This window comes from Pristiophorus japonicus, chromosome 15 (assembly GCF_044704955.1).
Source record: "Pristiophorus japonicus isolate sPriJap1 chromosome 15, sPriJap1.hap1, whole genome shotgun sequence".
Lineage (NCBI taxonomy): Eukaryota > Metazoa > Chordata > Chondrichthyes > Pristiophoridae > Pristiophorus > Pristiophorus japonicus.
Window position 1 is genome coordinate 104,793,982 of NC_091991.1, and position 19,228 is coordinate 104,813,209.

General features: G+C 42.2%; 1 protein-coding gene across 3 annotated transcripts in view; it reads right to left on the reverse strand.

The window, feature by feature from the left end:
- The window catches only part of LOC139280936 (SUN domain-containing protein 1-like), a 94,708-nt gene extending 78,185 nt beyond the window's left edge, over nucleotides 1-16,523 (reverse strand). For all 3 annotated transcript variants that reach the window (XM_070900748.1, XM_070900747.1, XM_070900749.1), the window contains exons 1-2: nucleotides 16,475-16,523; nucleotides 9,729-9,819 (exon numbers count right to left, since the gene is read on the reverse strand). In XM_070900748.1, the coding sequence (XP_070756849.1) occupies nucleotides 9,729-9,819; nucleotides 16,475-16,478 (95 nt within the window). In that variant the 5' untranslated portion in view covers nucleotides 16,479-16,523. The remainder of the gene's footprint in view (nucleotides 1-9,728; nucleotides 9,820-16,474) is intronic.
- Nucleotides 16,524-19,228: the final 2,705 nt, after the last annotated feature.

Genomic DNA, 19,228 nt, shown 5'->3' on the forward strand with positions numbered 1-19,228 from the left:
TGTTTCCTAATTTTACTCCCAAAATTTTGACACTATGCCTCCTAATCCTAGACTCCCCAACCAGCAGAAATAGTTTATCTATTTACCCTCTTTGTTCCCCTTACTATCTTGAACAGAACCCGCCTTAACCATCTAAATCCTAGGGAATACAATCCTTATTTGTGTAATCGCTCCTCGTAACTTAACCCTTGAAGTCGGGTATCATTCCGCTAATGATAGTGTCAGCTGTGGGCAGCACTTCCGCCTCAGAGTCAGAAGGTTGTGGGTTCAAGTCCCACTCCACGAACTTGAGCACAAAAAAAAATCTAGGTCGACACTCTAGTGCAGTGCTGAAGGAGAGGTCGTTAAACCCCCTCTGCTTTCTCAGGTGGATGTAAAAGATCCCATGACACTATTTCGAAGAGGTGAGTTATCCCCAGTGTCCTGGCCAATATTTATCCCTCAATCAACATAACAAAAATACAGATTATCTGATCATTATCACATTGCTGTGTGTGGGAGCTTGCTTGTGCGCAAATTGACTGCCGCGTTTCCTACATTACAACAGTGACTACACTCCAAAAGTACTGCATTGGCTGTAAAGCGCTTTGACATGTCCGGTGGTTGTGAAAGGTGCGATATAAATCCAAGTCTTCAATTTTTTAAAATTTAAACCTACGCTGCGCTCCCTCCAAGGCCAATATATCCTTCCTATGGTGTGGTGCCCAGAACTGCTCACAGTGCTCCAGGTTTAACCAAGGTTTTGTGCAGCTGCAGCATAACTTCTACCACCCCACCCCACGACCCCTCTGTGCCCGGCCCTGGAAAAAACTCTCTCCCGACTCTCAAAGCTGCACTTATGAACTCCGAAATTCGGCCCTCCATTCACCATATGATGTCTGCAGCTCATCATCATCGTCATAGGCAGTCCCTCGGAATCGAGGAAGACTTGCTTCCACTCTTTATGAGTTCTTAGGTGGCTGAACAGTCCAATATGGGAATTACAGTCCCTGTCACAGGTGGGACAGATTAGTTGTTGAGGGAAGGGGTGGATGTGATCAAACCGTCTAAATTCCCGGGCAACTATGGAGGTGCGGCGTTCCAGTCTGTCGCTGCTGGGAGTTGTCCATGAGGGTCCTGACGTTCCAGGTCCCGAACTTCATGTTAGAGGAGTGGAAGATGCCTGTGCGTGAGTTCTTTTAATGTGGGGTGGTCGTTGCACACCGGCTACCACACGGGCTTAGTTGTGCAAGGTCTGCAGCTTCTGATCTGCTCAAATCACACCATCATCTTTGATGCCTAGTCCCTGTCAAAACAATTATTCTCTCACGCTGGCTGTTCCCCCTGGCTACATCCCTAAAGTCCAAGGGACGCAGACTTGAACGGATATGGCGGACAACTGGTTTAGCCATTCACCAGCAGATCTGGCTGGACCACAAAGCATTAAAGGGTCCTGCTCTCGTCTGCCAAAATTGTTCACTATTGCAGAATCATTCTGGAATGTCAAGATAAACCCTGGTTTCTATTCTCCACTGCTAACCGTCTTTTTAAACCCCTTGCTGTTGGGGAGGGGTTAAACTAATATGGCAGGGGGATGGGAACCTATGCAGAGAGTCAGAGGGAAGTAAAATAGGGGCAGAAGCAAAAGATAGAAAGAAGAAAAGTAAAAGTGGAGGGCAGAGAAACCCAAGGCAAAAATCAAAAAGGGCCACATTGCAGCAAAGTTCTAAAAGAGCAAGTGTGTTAAAAAGACCAGCCTGAAGGCTCTGTGCCTCAATGCGAGGAGTATTCGTAATAAGGTGGAGAAATTAACTGCACAGGCAGCAATTAATGAATATGATGTAATTGGCATCACAGAGACATGGCTCCAGGGTGACCAAGGCTGTGAACACAATATCCAAGGGTAGTCAACATTCAGGAAGGATAGACAGAAAGGAAAAGTAGGGTGGAGGGGGAGCGTTGCTGGTTAAAGAGGAAATTAATGCAATAGTAAGGAAGGACATTGGCTTGGATGATGTGAAATCGATATGGGTGGAGCTGCAGAATACCAAAGGGCAGAAAACGCTAGTGAGAGTTGTGTACAGACCACCAAACAGTAATAGTTAGGTTGGGTACAGCATCAAACAAGAAATTAGGGATGCGTGCAATAAAGGTACAGCAGTTATCATGGGCAACTTTAATCTATATATAGATTGGGCTAACCAAACTGATAGCAATACGGTGAAGGAGGATTTCCTGGAGTGTATTAGGGATGGTTTTCTGGACCAATACATCGAGGAACCAACTAGAGGGCTGGCCATCCGAGACTGGGTGATGTGTAATAAGAACACAACATAAGAATTAGGAACAGGAGTAGGCCATCTAGCCCCTCGAGCCTGTTCCGCCATTCAAAAAGATCATGGCTGATCTGGCCGTGGACTCAGCTCCACTTACCCGCCCGCTCCGCTAATGAGAAAGGACTAATTAGCAATCTTGTTACGCAAGGCCCCTTGGGGAAGAATGACCATAATATGGCAGAATTCTTTATTAAGATGGAGAGTGATACAGTTAATTCAGGGACTAGGATCCTGAACTTAAAGAAAGGTAACTACGATGGTATGAGACGTGAATTGGCTAGAATAGAATGGCAAATGATACTTAGACGGTGGATAGGCAATGGCAAACACGTAAAGATCACGTGGATGAACTTCAACAATTGTACATCCCTGTCTGGAGTAAAAATAAAATGGGGAAGGTGGCTCAACCGTGGCTACAAGGGAAATTAAGGATAGAGTTAAAACCAAGGAAGAGGCATATAAATTGGCCAGAAAAAGCAGCAAACCTGAGGACTGGGAGAAATTTAGAATTCAGCAGAGGAGGGCAAAGGTTTTAATTAGGAGGGGGAAAATAGAGTATGAGAGGAAGCTTGCCGGAACATAAAAACTGACTGCAAAAGCTTCTATAGATATGTGAAGAGAAAAAGATTAGTGAAGACAAACGTAGATCCCTTGCAGTCAGATTCCGGTGAATTTATAATGAGGAACAAAGAAATGGCAGACCAGTTGAACAAATACTTTGGTTCTGTTTTCACGAAAGACGACACAAATAACCTTCCGGAAGTAATAGGGGACCGAGGGTCTAGTGAGAAGGAGGAACTGAAGGAATTCCTTATTAGGCGGGAGATTGTTGGGGAAATTGATGGAATTTGAAGGCCGATAAATCCCCGGAGCCTGATAGTCTGCATCCCAGAGTACTTAAGAAAGTGGCCCTAGAAATAGTGGATGCATTGCTGATCATTTTCCAACAGTCTATCGACTCTGGATCAGTTCCTATGGACTGGAGGGTAGCTAATGTAACACCTCTTTTTAAAAAAGGAGGGAGCGAGAAAACAGGTAATTATAGACCGGTTAGCCTGACATTAGTAGTGGGGAAAATGTTGGAATCAATTATTAAAGATGAAATAACAACGCATTTGGAAAGCAGTGACAGGATCGGTCCAAGTCAACATGGATTTATGAAAGGGAAATCATGCTTGACAAATCTTCTGGAATTGTTTGAGGATGTAACTAGTAGACTGGACAAGGGAGAACCAGTGGATGTGGTGTATTTGGACTTTCAAAAGGCTTTTGACAAGGCCCCACACAAGAGATTGGTGTGCAAAATTAAAGCACATGGTATTTGGGGGTAATGTACTGACGTGGATAGAGAACTGGTTGGCAGACAGGAAGCAGAGAGTCAGGATAAACGGGTCCTTTTCAGAATGGCAGGCAGTGACTAGTGGGGTGCTGTGTGCTGGCTCAGTGCTGGGACCCCAGCTCTTTGCAATATACATTAATGATTTGGATGAGGGAATTGAGTGTAACATCTCCAAGTTTGCAGATGACACTAAACTGGGTGGCGGTGAGAGCTGTGAGGAGGACCCTAAGAGGCTGCAGGGTGAATTGGACAGGTTGGGTGAGTGGGCAAATACATGGCGGATGCAGTATAATGCGGCCTTTTGGCTAAGATCATGCGTAACTGACCTGACAGGGGAGTAACCATGACCTCAACGTGGTTCTCCCTGGATCAGGAAGGTGGTTCTCCTATGCTTTTTGGAAATAGGAGGTGGGTGGGGTGGCTTGACCCATCCACCTCCACGGAGGTGTGTGGGGTTGCTGACCCATCCACCTCCATGGCACGAACCTGGTATTGCAGTACTTCCAGGAACGGTGCTTGGGCTCTAGGCCTTTTGGCTAAGAGCATTAGCGCAGGGTGATCCTTGATGTGTGCAAGGTGACCTCTGCCATTTGTGATCTGACAAAGAATTGGAAAGATTGGCTACGAAAAATAAAAAAAATAAAAACAAAATGTGGATAAATGTGAGGTTATTCACTTTGGAGGCAAAAACACAAAGGCAGAATATTATCTGAATGGCAGATTAGGAAAAGGGGAGGTGCAACAAGACCTGGGTGTCATGGTACATCAGTCATTGAAAGTTGGCATGCAGGTACAACAGGCGGTGAAGGCGGCTAATGGTATGTTGGCCTTCATAGCTAAGGGTTTTAAATATAGGAGCAGGGTGGTCTTTTTACTGCAGTTGTACAGGGCCTTGGTGAGGCCTCACCTGGAATATTGTGTTCAGTTTTGGTCTCCGAATCGGAGGAAGGACGTTCTTGCTATTGAGGGAGTACAGCAAAGGTTCATCAGACTGATTCCCAGGATGGCTGGACTGACATATGAGGAGAGACTGGATCAACTGGGCCTTTATTCACTGGAGTTTAGAAGGATGAGAGGGGATCTCATAGAAGCATATAAAATTCTGATGGGACTGGACAGGTTAGATGCAGGAAGAATGTTCCCGATGATGGGGAAGTCCAGAACGAGGGGACACAGTCTAAGGATAAGGGGTAAGCCATTTCAGACTGAGATGAGGAGAAACCTCTTCATTCAGAGTTGTTAACCTGTGGAATTCCCTGCCGCAGAGAGTTGTTGATGCCAGTTTGTTGGATATATTCAAGAGGGAGTTAGATATGGCCCTTACGGCTAAAGGGATCGAGGGGTATGGAGAGAAAGCAGGAAAGGGGTACTGAGGTGAATGATCAGCCATGATCTTATTGAATGGCGGTGCAGGCTCGAAGGGCCGAATGGCCTACTCCTGCACCTATTTTCTATGTTTCTTACCCCAGTCTCCACCCTCACATCCGACAATAAGTGTGAGGAGCTCATGGACTTCTTTGTCTTTAAGTTTGAGACCATCCGTTCGGCAGAGGCCTCTTCCCTTCATTCCCCAAGCCCACCGGGCCAAACTTCCTCAAAGGATCCATCCTACCCAGCCCTGACCTCGCATCTTCCTCCAATTTCTCTCACCTGTCCAAGAGACCCACTTCTGCTCCCTTGACCCTATTCCCACCAAACTGAACACCCAACTTCTTTTTCTGGCTACCATGTTAGCTGACATTGTTAACTGTTCTCTCTCATGTACTGTCCTCCTCTCCCTCAAATTTGCCGTCATCACCTCTCTCCTCAAAAAACCAACACTTGACCCCCCTCCGTCCTTGCAAACTACCGCTCCATCTCCAATCTCTCTTTCCTCTCCAAAGTCCTTGAACATGTTGCCGCCTCCCAAATCCGTGCCCATCTTTCCCACAATTCTATGTTTGAATCCCTCCAATCCGGTACAATACCCCCTGCCACAGTACCAAATGTCACATCAATGTCACAAATGACATCCTTTGTGACTGCGACAAAGGCAAACTATCCCTCCTCGTCTTTCTCGACCTGTCTGCATCCTTTGACACGGTTGAACACTCTATCCTCCTCCAACGCCTCTCCACCGTCGTCCAGCTGGGTGGGACTGCACTCGCCTGGTTCCATTCTTATCCATCTAATCATAGCCCGAGAATCACCTGCAACGGCTTCTCTTCCCACCCCCACATCGTTACCTCTGGTGTCCCCCAAGGATCTATCCTTGGCCCCTCCTATTTCTCATCTACATGTTGCCCCTCAGTGACATCACAGCGTCAATTTTCACATATATGCTGATGACACCCAGCTCTACCTCACCACCACTTCTCTCAATCGTTCCTCTGTCTCTAAATTGTCAGACAGCTTGTCTGACATCCAGTTCTGGAAATTGGGAAGACCGAAGCCATTGTTTTCGGTCCCCTCTACAAACTCTGTTCCCTCACCACCGACTCCATCCCTCTCCCCAACTTCTGTCTGAGGTTGAACCTAGGACATTTCACTACGTTATAAATACAAGTTGTCGTTGTATTCTAGTCCTATTCCATTAGCCTTTTTGATTAAAATGTCATGAACCGGTACAGAAATAATGATCAATGTATCTGGACCCCCCAAGTCTCTTTGGACCTCCACTATTTTTAGCTTTTCACTATTCTATCCTTTTTAGGTCCAAAGTGAATGAACTCACATTTGTCTACATTGAAATCCATTTGCTATATTTTTGCCCATTCACTTAATCTATCAATATCCCTTTGTAATTTTATGCTTTCATCTACACTGCCACCTAGCTTCGTGTCATTGGCAAATTTGGATATGTGGCTCTCTATCCCATCATCTAAGTCGTTAATAAATACGGTGACTAGCTGAGACCCCAACACAGATTCCTGCAGGACACCACCAGTCATATCCTGCCAATTAAAAGTACCTACCCATTATCCTTATTCTCTGTCTCCTGCCGCTCAGCCAATTTCCTAACCTGATCAATAATTTGCCCTCAATTCCATGGGCTTCTGTTTAACTTCAAAAGGATCCCCAAGATGTTAATCACGGGAAGTCGGAATTGAATAACTTCCACGCCTACCTGTAAACAAAGTATCCTATCCTACATGAATGCTTGCAGGATGAATCCAATGAGTACCTTGCATTGACCACAATGGACCAGGCAATTAAGTACCAAAATCCAATTTGCAAAAGTATGTTTGAAAAAAATGTCAGGGAGACAATCGTCTGGCTATCAAAAAGCTTCAGTGTTTATCTTTCCAAATGAACTTTAGTTTTAGTGTGTACTGTCACCTGCAAGAAGGAATCGAAAGAATAATTCATTTTTGCTAAAGAATGCTTCATTTCCAACACACAGCTTCTTCACTGCTAACCCAGGAGAATAAGCACTAAATCCTTCGCCCCAATTAGCAAATAAATTAGCTTAAATTTACTTGTTCATTGGGAGGATTATGTGCTGAAGATGACCGATTTTAATGCAAGGAAGAGGACACTTTTTGACGCTGCCAATTCAACTGTTCCCAGGACCAGGTGCACCATACATTAGTTGTAGAATGGAACTCCTCCACCACATATTACCAGCACTGTGCCAAAAGCCATACCAACACATTGAACTGGTTTCAAGGTCAGGAGCCAGAGTCGAAAGGTTTAATCATCTGTAGAGTCCAAATCTTAAATCAAGGTCCAATTTCTCAATGTTTAAATGAGAGGCATTAAGGACTCGCATTTGACAAATTCACTTTAGAAGAGTCTGTTCATTTCTCAAGAGTGTAACTTCAGATAGATTCCAGTCTGTATCTTCAATATTGAATGCAAAAATCAGAGCAAGAATGCTGCAAGGTTATTCTAACTCTTCACATCTCCCACACCTCACAAAAGGCACAGGCTTGTTACTTAGTCAAGGCTACAGCAAAAATGAAATTAGCTTATTAGTCGCTTTCTATCACAGTATCTTCAATTGCTGCAATGACAATTTGTATTAAGACTGAACAAATGAATCAGAGCTGGGAATAGCATCTGCATACACTCAGCTCAGTATTTAACAATTACAAACCTTGAAGTAAAACAGAAATAGTGAATTTCCTGTCAGAGCATAGAGAACACATTATTGGTATACCTGGATGTATTCCTAATGTTATCTCTGTTCAAAGAATCCTAAAGTAGCTGCAGATGATGATTAAAAATGCATGTTTTCAGAAGAAACCAGATGAAGTATTTTCAAGTCATTATTGCACACTACTAGAATGGTCAAACTACTTCCTCCTCCTCCTCCTCCTCCTCCTCCTCTCCCACACAATTAAATCAAATTCTGCCCCCTTTCTTTTCCTCAAACTAAAATACCACCAAGCATTTTAGTAAGAAAGGGTAGAGATACTATGTGAAACTGAAAGCTGGTCTGCCTTCTATGAATGTTAGAGTTTCAGATTTTAACTATGGCGATGCAAGTAGACACAAGGCAATTCACTTCAAATTTTGAATCGAGGACAGTAGCCCTTGTGTAAATCTTTGACGCGCCACAAACCCTAGTTTCACCCTGCTGTAGGATTACTGTATTTCAAAAGCCAATTATCAGCTCGAAGGCTTTTCTGAACACATGACCGTCTGCTTTCTACATTAACTCTCCATACATTTGTGATGTGCATCTGTCCATCTTCATTCTTCCCACACTAAACAAATATTGGCAGTGTTAGGTGCAACATTAGAAGCACAAATCTAAAGAAGAAATGGCAGCTGCAATCTTCTTGTAAACATGCACACCACAAGTGCTCTCACAAGACAACTGGGATTCTCTTGCCAGGTCTCCTCATTCTTGACCAAAAGCAACGAGCAGAACCATAAAGCAGTGTGTGTGTGTTAACAAGCTTGTGCATTTGTTTTTGAGTGCGCTTACCCATCCCAAATTGCATAACTTGCATTGCTCAAGTCAACGAATGCAGAGTTAGGGGAGACTGAACAAATAACTGGTGAAGTTTAAGAGATCGTAATCAGGGTAGAGGATCCTTACACAGATATAATGTCAGTTACTGAAACTCTTGTCGGCCAAGTGATCTTAAAAAAGGATTAAAGTAGGTCAGTATGGTATGGTAATGAAAAACGAACAAATGTACTCAAATCTGAATCTCAGACAGATAAAATTGCTTGAACACTGTGCGGAAGACACATTAGCTTATATTTTTACAGACATGATTCTCAGAAGCCTGCTCACATGAAACAGGTACAAAAATCAAGAGAAAGCTGGCCACGCAGCACATCAATGATGTGCCAACTTTTGTTATAAAAAGTATAAACTACAAAGCACGAGCCCAATTCTGTGTCAGAAGAGAGAGTAAAGTGCGCCAAGGGATCTGCAAGAGAGGCAGGTAGGAACAATGATAAATAAGATTCATGAAGATATCCAGAATGAACTCAAGGTCAGTTCACTTGAGGAACATGGTGGAAAGTCAAGCATTCATTGGTCCAGCACAGGTTTTCAGAAGAATGATTACCAGAAACAGATCTTGCAGGCTAGTGAAAGCAGAAACAGCACAAGAAGGCAAGATGTTAACAGTGTAATAGATGTAAGCAGCAAGTACACTCCAAAACAGATGCATTTAGACCAGCATTAGGATGCTCTTTCTATTATAGGGATATTCAATATATGGTCCTACATTCACCAAATTAAGTCCAATTTGGACAAATCAACTGCACTGTGCAGCTCTATTAGAATCCCAATTCTCTATTTATTTCAGGAAGTTTTCGCTCTGTAGCACGGCAGCAATTCCACCTAGATTAAAACATGCTATTTTAACACAAAACGAATTTAGATTGCAGAATAAGCATGGTTAACATGGTTTTCTGTTATCTAGTTAGGAAAATATTTATCATCAACAATTTAAAGCATTCCAGTTTGCTGACAGAATACTCCAAACACAAGTCAGTGTTTCACTCTCATTCTCTAGAATACAATATTTGTGGTAATTGTAAATAACCGTTAAGCATTCAAGTCAAATGAATCATTGCTCGCGACTTTTTACAAGAAACACCATGCACCTTAGCTGGGAGAATCTCACCTGAGTGCATAGGTATAGCCAGTGTTCTCTGGCACATATTGAGGAGGAGTGTATGTGTGTAGTCGGGAAAAATCCATGCTCAACTGTTCTACTGCAAGGTGAAAAATAACATGATGCAATACAAGACCATGTACATTTTAGTATATCAAAACATAAAAATCCAAGTGTTCAACCCGTTTGCCTGATACAAGAAACAAAAATTGTTAAATGCACAAAAGTTGAATTATTGCATGTACACATTGCCAAGTCTTGGGAATATCTGTGGGAATAAGCTGGGGTCTGATGGCTGAAAGATTTAAGAGTGTTATATATCTTTCACCTCAGGAACCACCCCCCAAAAAAGGTTAAAGATACAGGGGAATCTTGACAACTGAAGAGTTCACTTCTTAGCGTAAAGCACATTACACCTCAATAAAGCACACATTTGGTACATCGTCCTATATCAGCTTTGAGCTGCATTCCATGGACCACATGACAGGAAGCCCAGGGAGCTCCCAAGTTCATGAGATTTCAGTCCATCAAACTTCTGCATTTAACTTGACAATATATTTCTGTTACTACATACATGAATAAGAGCATCTCTGCAATGGTTATCCTTTATGTAGTTGATGCTGTTCCCATGTCCTAGAGAAAATGTTTCATTTGGAGGCAGAAAAACAGAAATGGGCTGTGCCTGCTAATTGTTGGGAATATCGGAATCTGGCTCTGATAAGGTTGGTTTAGTCTGTGATTTCCCTCTTAGGTCAGGCCCAAAATCCAAAATGTGGTAAATGCATCTGGGACATTTCCATTACTCCATAATAGGGAAAGAGTCGACAGACACCGAGGAATATTCAGGACGATAACATTGCTGCTTTTATGGGTGTCTGGACAGCTATCAGCTCTCTCGGGTTCTGCAACTCAGATGTGGTTACTATGTAAATACAAGTTGTTGTTGTTGTTGTTGTTGTAGCAGAGTCCGACTATTCAGCAGAACTGGGATTAAAAAGACTGCTGTATGGAGGGGGTCAGGTAGGTTTACCCTGCAGCAGTGATGAGACAATGTGAAGCACCTTATCCTTTGCATTACTTGCACTTTCGGTGGCATGAGTCTAGGTTCATATACTTCAATGCAAGAACAGTCCCTTGCCAAAATGGACTTTGAATTCTAAGAAAAAAAATTACTAAAACAATGCACTTCCACATATTGTATTTGGTGGTAAAGTAAATAAAGAATTTTAGATTGCCTCAGTAACAGATATGTGGATTTTAAAATGACTTGTAAGGCAGTCTCCTGAGCAAGCAAATTGTTGTTGCTTTGTGACGATGTTTGTCTTTACACAAGTTATAAAAGTTAGGTTTAGTTTTATGCTCTGCAGCGGAGTACAAAAACATTCCGAACCAACACCATTGTAGAATCGCAGAAATAAAAATTAAGTGAAGGTCAACTGTGATGCTTTAAGGACCCCATTAACTCCAGATCTTAAGTGATGCTTTCATTTCCACAAAACATTTTCTGGATAACACAGAAGCTTGTAACAACTCCATCTGACCAGGCGAAACCTCTCAGTAGCCAAGGTTCTGATTTCTAAAACGCCATCATGGAGGGAGGGAAGAATAAATCAAAGCACCAGGTGATGAGAATGTCTGCTCACCGGTTCCCTCTGTGCAGGTGATGGTGCTTCGCATGTGGGCTAAAAACAAGTTACTGCTCAATCCCCACCCCCTTTTAAAAAAAACACAATGGCAGCCAGATCAGGCCCAAACACAAAACTGCAACCCATGGAATTCAATGCTCAGTGGGACTGGTCTTCGCTACGCTTACCATTTAAATCGCAGCCAGAGCATCTCCAGCAATGGCTTCTCTTACTGCCTCTCTATATCATTACTTCCGGAGTCTCCAAGGATCCTTGTCCCTTCCTCATCGACATGCTGCCCTGAGCTGTCACCAAGACATGGGGTCAGTTTACAATACCCAGCTTTACCTCCTTCATTCCCTCCATTGCCTGTGTTGTCAGAGTGCTTGTCCGAGTCCTAGTCTTGGATGAGGCATAACTTCCTTCAGGTAACGACCATAGTCTCGGCCCCAGCCACAAACGCACTACCCTCATCACTGATTCCACCCTTGACCCTGCAGCTCAGCGGCCTACCTGAGACCAAGTTGAGATTTGACCCCCATTCCATTCTCCATCACAAAGACCACCTACTTCCACCTCTATATCACCCCTACCTCAGCCCATCCTCTGACAAAGCTCTCTTCCATGCCTTTGTCATTTCCAGAATGACTATCCCAATGCTCTCCTGCCCCAGCCTCTCATCTTTAACACTTATCCAATCTCTGCTGCTCACAACCTCTCTCATACCAAGTCCCGCCCATCCACCGCGTCTGACCCTGCTGGCATACAGCGGCTCACGGTCTTCCAATTTAAAATTCTCAAACTGGTGTATAAATCCTTTCATGACCTCACCACTACTTATCTCTGTAACCTCCTCCAGCCTGACAATCCCCTCAGTTCTTTCCATTCCTATAACTGTGGCCTTTTGTGCATCCCTCCCTCCATCCAATTATTGGAGGTTGTGCCTTCTGCTGCCTAGATCCAATTCAGGAACACCCTCCTTAAACCCCTCTGCCTTTCTATCAGCCTCTCCTTTGAGGCCCTCCCTAAAACCCACCATCTGGAGCAAGCTTTTGTAATATGTTCTTTTTTAATTCTGCTTCATTTTGGTGTCAGATTACACCTGAGAAGCACCTGGCAGCACATTACTACATTAAAGCACTATGTAAATGCAAATTGTGCTAATCCGGAATGTCTTCTAGCTTGAAGCTGCATGTCCCAACATGAAAGGATTTTCCTGCCCTCCTTAAGAAAAAACATCACTGCAAATGACCAACTATTCATGAAGGGAGGTGCATTTCAGATGGAACACCAATACAGAAAATATTTACTTTGTGAGCATAACACTTTTTTTATAAAGCGAACTATTCTATTATGAAAGCCCCCAAATGATCAGTGTTTCTGGCTTTTAGTTTTACAGCAATGAAAGCTGTAACTGAATCAGCTACTATAAACTGGTGATGGGTTAGCACAGGTCCCAAACAACTATTCTGAATGAAAGTAGTGGGAAGCAACTATCCATCAGAGCTGTGTTGAGGTCAGGGAAGTACGTACACAGGGGCTGTTTGTGGGCTTTCCCCTCTCTCGCCCAAAGAAGTGAGTGGTTGAGCTGACCTTGTGTGGCTGCACAGTAGTGTCCTTGTGTTTTCTCTTGTGCATCTGGCATTGGATATTGCACTTTCTAAAGTCATGTATTATTGAACATTAAACTTGGTAAAGACTCAAAATATAGAACAGTAACAGAGGCAGAGGAGTATGTCCTAGATTGTGACTTGCAACATTCTGTCTATCCCCAAGGGTGCTAAATTGCCAACTTTAATTTGGAATTTTACTGCATTCGGATTTTAAAAAAATACTGCAGTTCATTATTTTCCCACCAATAAGTATAACACTGCTTTAAGTACTGGAAAATAATCTTCATTTTGATGCAATGTTGACAGAAATCCAATTAGATCCAGGCTCAAAATTATCCAGTCCCACTCTTAGATAGTTGACAATCACAAATTTGATCCTTCACCAGAATGGCCCGATTTCAATTAAAAAAAGGCACCCACCCGTTCATGTGACATTCATCATCCTGAACAGCTACTTTTATTAAACCTAATGACGTGAACCCATTACTCAAGCCAAATTGAGCCAGAATGCCCTCCTGAGGATGTGTTTTCAAATCAGACACACCCAAACAAAACACATTGCTGTAACGCTACACTCAAGCTGCATCACATGATTTCATTGGCCAGCTGTGCTTGTTTATGTTCAAATTACATTTCTATCGGGAATCCCCATCGCATTTAAAACAAAAGTCTATAGTTTCTATTTCAATCTCCTTTTAAAATCGGCTTTCCAAAAAGCAGGAAATTTATAAACATCCACTCCTACTAGAAATTATATATTTGAGCCAAATTTATTAAGCTGCCGACTGAAAGCACGAATCACAGGGGTAATTTACATTTTTGTTCAACAGAATCTAAAACTGAACAGGTTTAACACTCAGTATCTATTTAAGTTTTACTTGTGATTGAAACAAAATCGACCAAACTTCTCCCTTCGAACACACAATTTTAAGTTGAAAAAAGCCATTTATATTCTCACCAAGGATTAGTTAGAATTAATTGTTTTCCCCCAATTTAAGAATCAAAAACATTTTCAATGAGCAAACAAATATTTGTACGGTTAATATAAACCATAGCTTGCATACAGTATACCTAGGTATGGATTATCAGCAGTGCAAAATGGTCACTGGAAATATGTATCACATCAAAAAGTTTCATTTACTCCCAATTACATGGGTACAACCACAATTACATGCCCGTGAATAAAAGTACTTTTAATCTTTAATAACGTAGCGTTAAGAACCCTAAACTATTTATTTTTTCCCCGACTCGTACAATTCCTCAATCAAGAAGATGGGCCTGCGACCAGATTTCAGGTTTCTCTCGATACCAATGGAGCACCAAGATACTCTCTTACTGCGATTTACATGCTATCTGGGGAAAGGCCATTCCACAGCAGCCCAAATCAGACCAGGAACTTAGCATTTGGCTATATCACAGGCATGATGCCATTAATAAAAACAGGCACTTCCTTTAGCTGTAATGTCCTACACAAATAGAAGGAAAGAAATGAAGAAAGGTGTGTCGTGCTCGGCACAGACGGGCTGCCGACTCTGATTAAATGTAGTTCGGGAGGTTTCATCGTGTCCTCCTGCCTTTAATCGACCTGCCCCTGTCCTCCTACCCCTAACCACTCCCCCCCGTCCTCCTGTCCCTAACCGACCTGCCCCCCGCCCCCATCCTCCTGCCTCTAACCGACTTATCCCCATGCTCCTGGTTGGCGACATATCCATCCTCGCCACACCCCACCTTCCCATGACAATTGGAAAGCAAACAGACTCATTACTAGATTGGGTTATTCTTGGCCATCAATCAAATAGCGCTTCTTCTCCCCTTCTCTCTCCCCCCCCCCCCCCCCCACCCCCCACTAACTCCAATGTTTTTATAATTAATAAAAATGTTCCAGGATTTCTCCCGGGTGGTTTGCGGGAGATTAATCTTCAACTCCATGAGATTCCAGGGCAAGCTGAGAAGTTTTGCAAACCTGGAGCAACATAGTGAATCAACACAGTGCCATGGTGGGATACATGTAGATTCCATCTGGGAGTCTCCATTTGCTGGAGCTCCCAGTATTAGCCACATCATTCTGAGGAAGCCAGTGCTTTCCCTACAAAGAGTGAAATGTCAGAGGGAGTCACTTTAAACCACTTTAGCAATGGCTGCAGAACTGGAGCAAGAGCACAAGCAGAAACCAGAGAAACCATCCCTCTCTCTCTTTCTCTCTCTCAGGAACTGAGTTAGAGAGCAAACTAGAGTAAGAGCGATTATCAGTATTAAATATGCCGCCTGTGCCATAAACAGTTGAGACTCTAATCCTAATTTGGTGTTCTATCCAATCGCTGTCATTTGAATCCAAGTATTTTAATTGTGCACAGCAGTAAATGCATCACTACATGGTGTACTGCAGTGTATAGCACGGTGTATACCATTAATTGTTTGCATTTGGCAACATTGAGCTCGGCCGCATTGCACTTGAAGACTCTTGTTTTACATATTTACAAGTTTAAAACCCTTTTTATAAAACGGATATCAGCATTTTGAGTAGCCAATGTTTGGTACATTTAAGGAGGACAATTTCACTGGTTTTCCATTGTTATCTCGTCAAATTAAATTAAATTAAATTAAAAGTCCTATTAAATTTCAGTGGTAGTGATGGTAGAAAATAGTTCTGATAAACTATCACCAGCACATGTTGTTAGTGCTTGATTAAATCTTAATGTTGATTTATGAGCACTGGACAGGATATCTGGGACAGCTGATAACAGTTGCATGTTGTAAATGTTTAAGTAAAATGGCAAAATAGTAACTGGAGCAGGCTTACAACAGAAATAAAATGGGCAGACATTTTCAGAAATTCAACTTGCTGGAAGTTAATAAAAATGTTGCATCACTGTCCTTAAAAATAATCTACTATCTGACATTAGCATGGATTCTGAAAACATGAGAATGGGAACATGTGTAACCAGTTAACCTCGTCACAGGGGAAACCATTGCAAGTCTAACAGCGAATGTTTGAAATTACTGCAATAACCCACGGCAGCATCCTTCACCGTATTCCCAAGGTCTGCAAAATGCCTTTAGATTCCAGCTGCTATTTAACACAGATTGTACACCATTTCCTTATATCCACCAATCATTAAGGTTTCTCCAACCAAATACCACAAAAATAAAAACACATTTTAACCCTGTTTTCATTCGATTAATCTAGTGAGGTCAAATGTCAAGACAATTAAAAGCAGGTTAACAGGCTGAACACAGTACATCAGCATGCAGTGAGAAAACAAAGCATCTACATTGAGGCTAAACATTAACAGAGACAAGACAAATTAAAATTATTTCCTCATGCAGAGCAAGAACTTTATACAGTTAGGCACATTCGTCTACATCAAGCACCACATAGCAAGCATGAGTTTAGGCCTACAACACAAGCAAATTACAAATCACATACTTGTCATCAACTTATTAAATACTGGATATGCTAAAAGCATTTAAGCACCATGTAAACTATCGTAAGTCAGCTTTTAGTCAAAGGACTTGCCCATGCAGCATTCACAGAATCTGTCAGTATAACCTCCTGATGCAAATTCACCAAGACAGCAAATGCAAGAATCCTACGTTCACTGATCTGCTTTACATCTTTAGACACCGGAGAGTCTTCCCATTGAACACATCCTTGTACTCCACGGTTTTTAACGGTGATTAATGCTGGCTGAAGGCAAACTTTCACAACTTGCCGATGTATTTCTTAGTCAACAACACAGTATTCCAAAATGGCCTCCACGTTTCCACAAAGCATGAAGGATTACGAATCTGGTCCACCTACTACCAATTAATGCTGTCAGTCAGGAACAACCTTTGAAGCTATTGGCTACTTCAGCTGCACTTCAGCTAACTGAGGAGACAATTAACTCTTTAGGATTCCAACCTATTGCAAGAGACTGATCTGAAAGACAGAGAGGGGGAATAAAGGAACAGGGTGACAGTAGCTACAGCGTTGAGAATGTTAACCATTTAACTATTGTACTGCACTGATTAGTAGCAGGAGCTTATTAGAGACCTAATACTTCTGCTCTAGGCATGTTAATTACATAAATGGATTACGTATTGAAGCCAAGAACTTGTGTACTGTAGAACAATTAAAAGTCTAAAAAAATACATTTAGACAAGTGGGAATTTAAAACCAAAGCAAAATACTGTGGATTCTGGAACCAGATGCTGCCTGACCCGCTGAGTATTTCCTGCTTTTTCTGTTTTTATTTAAGTGGAAATTTAAGTTTTACCTGAACTGCCTCGGGATGATTTTTCACATTAATGACACTACAAACTGCAAGTTATTGCTGAATGCCTGATGTGTAATTTAAATACACAGTATGTTGTAAACAGACTTTTACTAAGTACTGATATAAACAATAATTCTACAAGATAGTGTTGGCAATGCAATGGTCTTTCTTCCAACTCTGAAATGGTATTAAAGCATTCTCATCTACACCTGGAAAACATTTTTGTTCATTTACACTGTAGTTTTTTTTTAAAAAGTATTGCAATTTTAAAAAGGTCCTTTCAGTTCATTGAATGGAACAATCAAGTGTTATATTTGGATAGCCAAAGTTATTAATTACCATTTAGAATGTACGTGTACAAGTACAAAAAGGTTCCACACCCCAAATCAAATTACAGCTAAATTAACTTATGTTTATACAGCAGCTTTATAAAATAAAAATCCCAAAATGCTTTATGGGGGTGGGGGAGATTGAAAATAAAAGAGACAATAAGTCAGAGAGAGAGAGTTAGAAGAATTGACAATGGTTGGTTGAAAAGATAGCTTTTGAGAAGTTTTGTTTTAAAATATAAAAGTGGCAAGCTTTCGGCAGGGAATTTGAGAGTAGGACCAAGCCATCTAAAGACTCTCCCACCAATAACGGCACCAAAAAAAGACCAGACCAGATCCCTGTAACAGACCACGAGAAATCTGCATTTCCAGTGACGTTCAACTGATTTTAAAATCCTGGGGTTGATCATTTGCATTTGTTTCTGCTAAACCTATTCCCCACAAACAATTGAACAAGCCCAGAGAGCAGATATTGATATTGCTGAACAGTATAGGTATTGTAAATGTAAACAAGCTGCTTAACTCTTCATTGTGTAACCTGAAGTCACAAGAGCAAAAATAACGAGCTTGGGCTGAAAATGGAGATAAGAAACTCCCCGTTCCTACCGAGAAGCATTTATGTGCAATAACCCCGTTAAAGTTCATTATTGGACATTAATTAACTAATTTCAAAAGGAGTTGGAAGATCAGGTTAAAAAGATTACCATCCAAGCAATCTCTCCACATTACACACAATGCCATGACTTTGTATAGGAGTTATTCTGGAGTACATTGTTTGCATTCTTCAATTATTTCTTTAATCTTTGCTGTCTGCCACTTGGGGTCACTCACGTCACTCAAGAAATTAAAGGGCTTCCCCGCCCTTTAACGGCTCAAGTGAGCTTATCAAACGAGTAAAGCGGAGCCTTTCCAACCAGGAAGGTTCCAGGTTCAATTCTCTAACTGAGTTGATCTCATTCGGCCATTGGTGGGGTGGCAACAATTGGATTCAGCACACAGGAGGAAATAATGCCCAGCAACGGTTCCCTGTTGATCTCCAGCAGCCCCTGCTGTACTGACTGAGTGAGACCAAGGTCAGGCTCAGCTTTGATGTCCCCACCACCTCCCCCAGTCAGCTAGCTGACCAACATTGTCAAGAAGTGAATGACCACTGAAGAATGGCTATCTGACCAAACTACCAAACAGTGCCCAGCACCGACTGAATGGTGTCCATAGCAAGAAGTCACCATTTTCAGAAGAGGGGAGAAAAACATGCTGAAAAATAGTGAAACCTCCCAGTACAAAGTAATCAGGAAGTTCTGCTGCTGTGTGGAGAAGACGTGCTGTTTCAAGTCTCAACTGCACCTGGAGCTGCTGCTCTCATGAAGCAGATCCAACCACATGCCAAGATAACATGTTTCCATGTACCTGATGGAGGAGGGAGGTCCATGGTTAGCAATTCTGAACACCTCAAGGGAACTGACTGATGCCATGATGAACAGGCAGAGCACAAGATCAGGCCATCCCGTCACCTCCGTTAACAGAGGACAAAATAAAAAAAAACACACAGTATCACAAATTTTCACTTATGTGCATTCACTTATACCAGCACCAGCATTGACCAATTTTCAATGTAAAATGCACCTTTATGTAAAAGTAAGCGATTCAGAGAGCTGCAAGAAAAAACAATGTTTTCCTTCAGAT